Source organism: Poecilia latipinna, unplaced genomic scaffold, assembly GCF_001443285.1.
Source record: "Poecilia latipinna isolate Pla-1442-1.1 unplaced genomic scaffold, P_latipinna-1.0 Scaffold224, whole genome shotgun sequence".
Classification (NCBI taxonomy): domain Eukaryota; kingdom Metazoa; phylum Chordata; class Actinopteri; order Cyprinodontiformes; family Poeciliidae; genus Poecilia; species Poecilia latipinna.
This window is the reverse complement of record NW_015112840.1, coordinates 23,495-33,604: the sequence shown is the minus strand read 5'-3', so window position 1 is coordinate 33,604 and position 10,110 is coordinate 23,495. Positions and strand designations below refer to the sequence as shown.

General features: G+C 35.6%; 1 protein-coding gene and 1 long non-coding RNA gene across 4 annotated transcripts in view; both read left to right on the top strand.

Annotated features, from left to right (window-relative positions):
* The window catches only part of tmem144b (transmembrane protein 144b), a 7,836-nt gene extending 6,404 nt beyond the window's left edge, over nucleotides 1-1,432 (top strand). The window contains exons 10-12 of the mRNA XM_015031933.1: nucleotides 165-262; nucleotides 933-986; nucleotides 1,066-1,432. Coding sequence (XP_014887419.1) covers nucleotides 165-262; nucleotides 933-986; nucleotides 1,066-1,149 — 236 coding nt within the window. The 3' untranslated portion in view covers nucleotides 1,150-1,432. The remainder of the gene's footprint in view (nucleotides 1-164; nucleotides 263-932; nucleotides 987-1,065) is intronic.
* A 2,371-nt stretch (nucleotides 1,433-3,803) lies between these two features.
* The window catches only part of LOC106947120 (uncharacterized), a 17,101-nt gene continuing 10,794 nt past the window's right edge, over nucleotides 3,804-10,110 (top strand). Inside the window, exons 1-3 of one of the 3 annotated variants that reach the window (XR_001424909.1) lie at nucleotides 3,804-3,997; nucleotides 8,150-8,255; nucleotides 9,603-9,650. This is a non-coding gene — a long non-coding RNA (uncharacterized LOC106947120). Of the gene's footprint in view, nucleotides 3,998-7,352; nucleotides 7,501-8,149; nucleotides 8,256-9,602; nucleotides 9,651-10,110 lie in introns of those variants that run through there. The other 2 variants (XR_001424910.1, XR_001424911.1) reach the window with 2 other exon arrangements.

Sequence of the window (10,110 nt, the reverse complement as noted above, 5' to 3'; positions counted from 1 at the left end):
TTTGGAATATAGTTTTGGAAAGGTTAAATTTTTTATTTTTGGCCAATTATTTGGGAAGGAGGATTTTTTTTTTTTTTTTTTTTTTTTTCAAAACTATATGGGTGTGTAAACTATTTGCTTTTTGTGGCTTTAAAAATATTCTCTGTGCTCTGGCTGCACTTCAGCATTTCTTTCAGGATTTATGTGGACGATGGGCACATACTGCTGGTTCCTAGCCACCAACTACCTGAGTGCTGTTGTTACCTACCCCATTGTCACTGCAGTAAGTAGATTATGTCCTGACAAATGTAGTTTTTGTTTATAATCTTTAGATTTCTTACTATGTACAGTTGGAGCACACTTCACAATTGAACATTTCTCCAGTTTTTCTGTAATTGCACTTCATCAAAGCAGTTGCAGAGTTGGCCAGAAAATGGTATTTCTTTTTTTAGTGTACAGTTCTCTAATTTGAAGAAATTTCTGTATGTGCTAAATATTTTAGTATTTGGTGCTCTAAATGTTAATTGCCTCAAAGAAACTTGCAATAGTTTAACTGAAGGTGCAATAAAGCTAAAGAAAACCAGTTTGACATGGTTTTGCTTTAACTTTGGCTTTACTGTATGCAAACACTTTGTTTGGTGTTCAGTTGCCACATTGCCTGTCCCCTCTGTGTTTGGAGGTTTTATTTTATCTCAGCATCATTAATTTTGTCTGTTTACTTCAGAGGTCTGAAAAACATTGACCTTTTGATTTGATCCTCAGTGGATCTTTGACAGCTTTAAATAAAACAAATTTACACTTGTTAGACTGTATATTGAACTTCAGTCAGACAAAACTTTATTTTTGTAACTCATTGCTATATTTATAAATGTTGCAATGGCAACAGATCTCTTATCTTTATGAAGATAGGTGGCAAGTAGTGAGTCTGTAAATGGCTTTTTTGTGTTCTGTAGGGCTACGGTCTGGTTGCAGCGCTGTGGGGATCCTTGGTGTTCAGGGAGATTAAGGTAAGGTGTGAAATGTCAAATGACTTTGCTTGGATGTCTCCAGAGGAAAGTTATGACAAATCTGTTTCCTTTTCTGCAGGGTTTGATGAACGGTCTCATCTTCTTCTTTGCTACCTGTGTGGTGTTGACTGGCTCCATGCTGACTGCCATTTCAAAGCTCTGAAAGCTAAAATGACCCATTTGTAGCTGACTTTCCTTCACTGAATTAGACTTTTAAAAGAAAAGATCTTGGAATTAATTTTAAATCCACAAGAAGCTAAATCAATTGTACTTGGTAAGATTGAAAACAAGATATATTTTTAGTCAATCTTAAACCCACATTTGACACTTTAACACCCTTTAAAGGTTGTTCTAAAATATTGCACATATTTATATTATGACCTGGTGGTGGGGTTTTGCATCAATCCTTTGTATTGTTGTGATGTCTATTAAAATAACTTGAATATTATGCGTTTTTTTTTTTTCTACTGGAATCAAATTTCATAAGTGGTGAAACACTTATGAAATTTGATATAAATTGCATGCTCCAAATATTCAGTACCTAATTGGGCATCTTCAGCTTTAATTTCTTAAGCAATTACTGATATTTGACAAATTGGACTTAAACATTTTATTGCAAAGGGAAGAAAATGTATGAGATGTCAAGGTTAGATAAAATCTGATTTGAGGCAAAGAGTGAATTCCACCCTCAGATCAACTCAAACATTGATTTTTGGTAAAGGAGTTTGGCATTTATGCTTCAGTTGATGGCTACAGTAAAAACTGACATGATGGAAATGAAAGTGTCCTGGATAAGTCGGGTATTGAGGTAGCTGATATTTGGTTTGGATTGTCTGACATTCTTTTAAATTCTCTAACTTTTCAAAAACTGAATGGAAACCATAAGCCCTTTGAAAGATTTAAATCCATTTGATTTACTCATTTTTATAGATTCTGAAAAGGAACAGACAAATTACATTACACAACTGGTGATGATTAGCATAAAATAACATTTTAAACGCCAGTCCTCAATTGGATTAAATTTGAACTGAGTCTTCTAGAAGCGTTCACAGTACATTCATCCAAACTTGTATGTTTTGGTATAATGCTCATCTTTGCCATCATCTAACCAAGACGCAGTCTGAGTGAAAGTCAAAATGCATAAGTGGTTTTAAATTCCAGTCAAGTGTAATATAATTATCAGCAAGTGTTTTTATATACTAAAGTCATTTGAACTAAGGTATTGTAGCTAGAGGAAAGCCACTCCTTAAAGAAAAGCACATGATGGCCCATCTGAAGTTTACCAAAAGGCACCTGAATAGACAACTTCAGTTTCTAAGACCATGAGAACAAAGACTCTGGTCTGAAACAAAGTCTTTGTGAATGCCACATCATCTGATGAGGAAACCAGACATGGCTCATCAGGCCAGCACCATCCCTACAGTGAAACATAGTGGTGGCAGCATTATGCTATGGAGACGTTTTGCTGCAGCAGGAACTGGCAGACTAGTCAGGGTAGAAGGAAAAATTAATACAGCAACACCCAGAGACATCCTGGATGAAAACCTGCTCCAGAGCATATTAATCTCAGACTGGGGTGATGGTTCATTTTTCAGCAGGACAACAACCCAAAACTGTCAAGATCTCAAAAGCTTCAGAACCACACACTGAATGCCCTGGGGCGGCTAAGCCAGAGCTCTGACTTAAATCTCACTGAACGTCTCTGGAAACATCTAGATATGTCTGACAGAAGTCTCCATCCAACCTGATGGAGCTGGAAGAGAAAAATGGGCCAACAGCCTAAAGAACGGAGAGCTAAGCAACTGGCATATCGTCACTTTCCTAAAGTGTCATATTTTGCCAAACGTTTTCGGGGGTTTTTGCCTATTCATCTTTTGACTATAAATGACAGGCCATTATTTTAGGAAGATGACAGTATTCAATAAGACTTCATCAACAAAGTTTTGAACAAAAGCTGTGAATACTTAAGTAAATGTTATTTATTTTCTATTTTTAATAAATTAGGAAAAAACTCAACTTTTTTTTCCACATTGTCACAATGGGGTATTTGTATATAGAAAACATTAAGTATTGTACTTTCCTGATCAAATGTAAGCTGTTAAATCTTAAAAGTCCAAATCAAACAGTAAATAAACTGATTAATGCTCTGCTCATTTTTTGTTTGTGTTAGGTGTTAATTAGTTCATAGCTAAAACTGTAGTTTACAAATGTTAACTAATTTTACATATTCAATTCATTTGCTTCCTCCAAAGTATGTCCATATAAAAATGTCATTAGTTGAAGCTGAGTGCAGTGGCTTTGGGTCACATGTATGGCCAAAGCTTTCCATCTTCAGTCAGCATTTCTGTTGAGACTCCAGTTGCTTCATTTATTTCACCAGTATTGGTCTGTTGCTTTAATCAGAGCCAGGGGAGGAATGGGTGAAATGTAGGAAACCTGATGGCCAGTTTTTCCTCATCTGTTCTGACATCACAGCAGTTTCTAGAATTTCTTTTGTAGAATTCAGTATTTTGAGTAGAAAATTTGACTTTTTCACATCATACCCTCCAAACTGCAACATTCTTAATGTTTTAAATATACAAATGTATTTTTCTCACTCATAACAAAGATTTGCTCTTGTTCACTTGATTCATTGGAAACAGACATTATTTTCATTGGACGCATTGCTGTTTCCTTCATTGCTGTAATGTAATGCGTGACAGTGTTTGAACAAGTTGATGAACGTGTAATTCATATTTCTGCCATTGGGTGGCAGCCTACCAAACAGCAATACAAGTGAACTCTATTTCTTGAAGAGAATTCTTCTTCTCCTGTCTTGCTGTTGCTATGTTGAATAGGTACTATAAAAGAGCAAGGACTGGAGGCAAACCTTGATATAAGTCATATAAGTTGGAATATAAGTGTAAGCGATTCAGTTTACCGTTTAGTGATAAACCAGATATATCTTCCAGGACTTTTGAATGTTATTGAACCGCCATGACACTTGAGCCTGAATCTTGTTGAGTGTTTCGGTGAGTGGTAGCCGCCATTTTGTGTAATTCGTAACTGTGTTGTGATTTTGTAGGGGGTATTCCTGCTGGATAAGCTAGTATAGACGATGGATAGTTGGATTTTTTTCATAAGTAACCTAAAGTATATTTTTCATTATATTGTGCTACAAAGTTTTATATTGCAAGTTCTAATTAAAAGTATTACTACAAAATCTAAGAGTAGTATAGTTTTGATGTATTTTCAAATAATATATTTTAAGTATATTAGCATAAAGTTTTCAAAATAGGATAATTTTTTTAATTTTTCCAAATTGGTTCTCGTTTTCTTTTTCATGCTTAACCTATTTAGGTTTAAATTATTTAAGTATACAATTTACTGTTAATGTATAAGTCTTCTTTTTGTGATAAACCTGAGACCATTCTTTGTCTGTTTATTTCCAGATGCTAAAAAATATGCAAATTAGAATCTCAGGAGTGAGAGTGAGCATCATTAGTTGTCTGTTTAATTTGCTTCAGTGTTGGCTCTGTGATCAGTGACCTGCCTTGGGGGAATCCTTCTTTTAGCCCGGCGCATGTTTTTATGAACAATGATTATAGCCTTTGGTCATTTAAGGTGTAAAATTACAAGCTGTTGAAAGATGAGAGGTATCAGTCTAGTTTATTACAATATCCCTCACTTTTACACCATTATCTATAGTATCCTTTTCATTATTAATGGGGCTTCCTTGCATCCAAGGGCTCAACTGTAATTCAGCTGCTTTCAAGTCTCCACCACTATGGCTTCCATCATTCTGAATAAATCTGACACACACACTCCTTACTCTATAAGAGTGAGAGTAAAAAGCTGTAATGTCCAATTCTGAGAAGCTCTTTGTGTCCATGGAATCATGCATAGTTATCAGTTATGGGTGCCATATTTATAATCTTTCTTTTATGTGCTAACTGCAGGCTGTAACATAATCCCACAGCACATACAATAACACTTTTCATAAAGTCCCATGCTTGCTATCTGAAGGACAACTATTGCTGTGGCCACTCAGATATGACCTTTACTGCAGCTGCGTCACTCTGTTGAATTTATCTGAATGATTGCCATTACAAAACTGTATTGTTTATTATTAGCTGATGTGATGGCAGTGATGTATGTTTGTGCTTTCATGTTCTACAGAGGAGGATCCTACTGAAAAATACTGTGTGCTGAACCAGATGACTTTATATCTTTTAAAATTTTAAAATAAAATACTTCAAATAAAAATTATACTTCCTCAGGGTTTTGCTCCAGCAGGTTAATTATTTCACGTTCATATTACATAGTGTTGCAGAAGTTTTCATTCTTCTTGAACTTTCTTATATTTTGTCAAATAATAATATCAAAAATCAGTTTAACTTATCTGGGATTACAGAACTAAGTTTATGATTTTTGAGTCTTCTCTTTAAATGCCACATGTTAATAAGATTAACCTAAATCAGTACATTTTTTTAGACCATTGGGAAAAACCTTTTTTCTGTCATTACTGTTTTTGGCCTTTTTGATCAGTAATGATGATTATGATTAAATCTTAAAAGGTCCTTAAAAAGGTTTAAAAAAAAGTTGCTAATCACGATTGACACAAAAAGTATTTTTCTTCTCCATTTTCCAAGTTAAGTCACATTTCAAATAAAATCTAAAAGGACAGGCAAAATGACAAACTACTCACAATGCTTAGAGGCATAATCCCAGAGGCAGATCAATCTAGCAAAGAATGACTTGTCAGATTGGATCGATGTGCTACTTGGAAAGACGCCAACGAAGTGCAGACATGCTTGCTGATTGGTATTGACCTCTGAGGCTAAGAAATGAAACCTTGTTAATCAATATGAGCTTAATATTATCACTCTCACTGCTGTATTTTGCTAGCAAAGAAGGTCATGTTATCATCTTTACCAGTGAAGCATTATGAAATTCTCTTTACTTAGCTGAGTCATTCAAGCTACTTTGCATTTTATTGCAAGAGCTGAAGGTCACCATTGATGCCAACAGACACTCAGAGGCCACTTTGTTAGGTACACGTGTCCAATTGCTCATTAAAATATATTTAAAATAAACTAATGACATGGCAGCATCTCAGTGCACTAAGACACCGAGATGTGGTGAGGAAGAGTTGTGAAAGTGCAAACAGGGCATCAGAATAGAGAAGAAATGTGATAAAAGTTGAGCAGGGACTTTGAAGCATTGATTTTGGTTAATTTCACAGATTTGAAGGTCTTAAAAAATTAAATTTAATTAATCATATTTTATACGTAGTAAAGTTCCAGATGGGTCTTTTGTATTGACATGTTCCTGTACGCCTGTAAACCTGATGCACAGGCAACATCCACAAACAGCAGGGATGATCAACAAAGCTGCTTCTCTTGGCTGACTGGGAGTTAATTTCTGCTGCAACAAAAACTGATGACATACTGGAAAGGACTACTATAGTGTTCACGTTTTCCTAGAAGCAGTTAGCCTATCAGTGAAGCTGATAGGCAAATCCTTCACTGAAGGATTTGCGTACTGATCCAAATCCTCCTATTTGGATCAGTACGCAGCAGTCATGTGGAAAATAATGCTTTGTTAATGTCAAAGGTCAAAGGACAGACTGGTCCACGTTCGTTTAGCATTGAACGTGAACGCTGTACGTTCATTGCTAAACGTACAGCAGCAGCACAGACATCGCTAATGTCAGCGTCCACAGTCCATGTTTCTGCAGAAGTTTCATGAATGATCAGGAGTGGATGAAACACTGAAGCTGAATGGGTACAATAGCATAATAACAACAGGATGAAAACAGATATCTCTGTTATTGAGTTTTCAATATTCAATAATTTATTTTATATAATATTTTCTATATGCAGCAGTTTTTAACAGCTGAAGGTAATATAGTTACTTGATAAAATGGCACTATCCACCAGGGAAATACACAGTACTGCCCCTTTAATCAAGTCCTACGACTAGATAAAAGTGATTTTGATCGCAGCATAGCAGATGTACAAGAATTTGAATGAAGAACCTTCTATTTGGATCAGTACGCAGCAGTCATGTGGAAAATAATGCTTTGTTAATGTCAGAGGTCAAAGGACAGACTGGTCCAAACTGAAAAATTGTTGCAGTCCACCCAAATGTGGAAAGTCGAAAAACAATGATAAATGTGTAATATGGGAAAAAAAAAGGAAATGTATATGAAAATATACATTTTTCATTCTCATCATCATAACTATGAATATAGTCAAAACAGTCAATTGTCATGTCCACAGAGCACTGTGCTGGTTATGTTAGTGTTTCCCTCCTTCTCTCCAGGGTGTGACCAGCAGTGCAACCTATTAGGACTCTTCAGAAGGAGCTTAGAGAAGACACAAAATTATCTTCCAAGCTCAGCTCTGTAGAGAAACTCACCTTCCCCTGCATCTCCTACCATCTCCGCACTATTTAGCTCTGCTCATTAAACTCTCACTACATCTCAACATCCCCAAGATACACATCTCCTCCAAGTGCTCCATGACATCTGGTTTGAATACATCTTTCTTTTTATTGACAGAGTACATGCTGTACAGTCATTGAGACAAATGCTGTTAAACCTTTTCCTCCATATTTATCAAGGAATCCTTAAGTATAAAAAAATCTGACCTCCAGCTTCGGTGGTGCCTTTTGATTTGCATTTGGCCATAAGGTGCAGCATTAAGCAATGCAACTGACCCAAAAGATTTAGTCAGTTTACCAGTTATTTAGTGGCTTTAGGTTGGGGAAATAAAACACGGCCTTATTAGAAAGGTGACCATGTTAACAACTGACTATGCCTGAGGTGTGTTTTTTATTCTGTTTTCACAAAAAAATTGGAAAAAGCAAAAGATCTCGGCGTAGTTTAGTCAACCTTATTTCTGCAACCTCCTTGCTACCTGTAAAATATGAAAAACTAAAAAAATGGATACAAGATCCATTACTCTACAAAGCATTCATACATTTTCTCATAATTTAATATTTAAAAAGAGAGCACTAAATAAATAATTTCACTTCAGCCAATTTCCACAGCATCAACAATGTTTTAGTTTTTTTTTTTTTAGTTTTTTTTGTGTGTGGGGGCAGCTTAGTCTTAAAACAGGCAAAGAAAACAAAAACTTCTGCATTATTGCTGACTACCTTCTAATCTTGTGTCTCAGGATTTTCCCGTCTGAATCAAGTTGGAAACTCCATGTTGCTTGTGTGAGACAAATTTCATCATGCCAGTCACAACATCTGGACCCAAAGAGACAGAGGAAGTTCAAGGTACAAAAACAAAGCAAACAGATTTTATCATTGGTGTTTCAAAGTGGTTCTGCTGGGTCTTTGGTTTTTGCACTGTGGTTGTTCACTTTTGTTGCTTTGACCATTGTTTTTTTTTATCATCAAATATAAAAGAACATTTTGATGTTTATTATCTCTGAAATTTCATGCACTGGTGACTTCAGAAGCTAGGAAATAAAATGTGTTGATTACTTTCAGGGCCTCTTTGAAAACTTTAAAGAAAAGTCTGATCAACTGGGATGTTGCTTGGTGTGCTTTTTTTCTGACAAGTAGTTCAACATTGCCTAACTATGCAGTGCAAACTATCTGGAATACATCACATTAACTGAACAAGAAGCTGTTTTACTTGACCTCACTCAAGAACTAATCTGATGTTCTGCATTTATTTTAACTTGGTTAAAAAAATGTCTTCTTTATAACACAATATTTCAAATAGTGAAATGCATAAAGATCATTTGTTACCATGTACTTTCCTGGCACATTCTGTAGCACAACCAAGTAACTATGTTACCTTAAGTTATTGTAAAAATGTAGTAGTATATATGTCAAACAAAACTTAACAAAGAAATAGACTTTGCACTTTGACACTTGGAAATTAGCTGATCTCTCTAAGAAGCTTCTATTCTCTCTAACACGCCGCCTTCAGCCCATCATCACACCAGTGGTCGTCGTTGTTTACAACTGTTTGTAGGAGAGCTGAACAGAGAAATAGTTTATACGATGAGCTTCAGCAGACACAATGTTTTACTCTCTGAGGTATATGAATATTAATCTTGTGAAAATGTTTAATAATCAACAAATACACAAAAGCCCTTTTCTCTTTGCAGTGGGGGGTGGTAGTTTACAGTTCAGGCAATTTCCAGTAAGCTTCATACCATCAAACTGAGGCAATACATATGTCATGGGCAAACGGTGATGATTAAGGCTTTAACTGTTCTTAGCTGTTGTTAAGGCTGGAGGAGTGTTAAGTCCACCCCTTGAGGAAACAATTATTATTCAATGGCTGAAATCTAGACCTGCTGTACCAAGCAAAGCAGTACAAGGGGCTAGTCTTGTACTAGACTAGATCGAGACGGTTATCTGGTCAAATAAGTTCAGTGAAATCATGATCACTAAAGCAGGTATTATACTTTTTTGTGTGAGGAGTTGGAAATGAAATCATCATGAAATGTTGTAAGAATGTCCTGGTAGTGCATACTCTGATATTGAACTTGATAAAAGTCAGACTAGCACAGGGAGATGGCCTCACTCTGCAGATCATTGCTGACTGTGGAAACTCAACAACATTCTAAAACTTGGATTCTATGTGTGTCTACTTCTGCTGAAAAGGAGAACTTGGGAGCACAAAGCAACAGGGTTTTTTCCTTCGTAGTTCAGGTAACACACTTCTGATATCGTCTCTGGTTTAGGAGTGTCGTAACACATGGAATGTGACAGTTACAGCCCATGGCTTCAATATCTCTGTGTGTGGTGTCTGATATGGCTCTGAATTCAGCTACAATCCACACTCTATGTATCTTCCCTAAAGTCTTGAATTGACTTTGCTTCACAATCCTCTCAAAGCTGCAGTTATCCCTTTCACACATGTTTTGCTTCCACTAATCTTCCATTAACACATTTGGACATATCACATTATGAACAACCAGCTTCTATAGCAATGACCTTTTGTGTGACTATTAAGGAAAGCTAGCACTCTCTCCTATTTTTCCATGATTGAATACAACTTTTCTGGATAAAAAAAAATATATATATATATATATATATATATATATATATATATATATATATATATATATATATATATATCTATAATATATATAAAAAAAATAAATTGTGT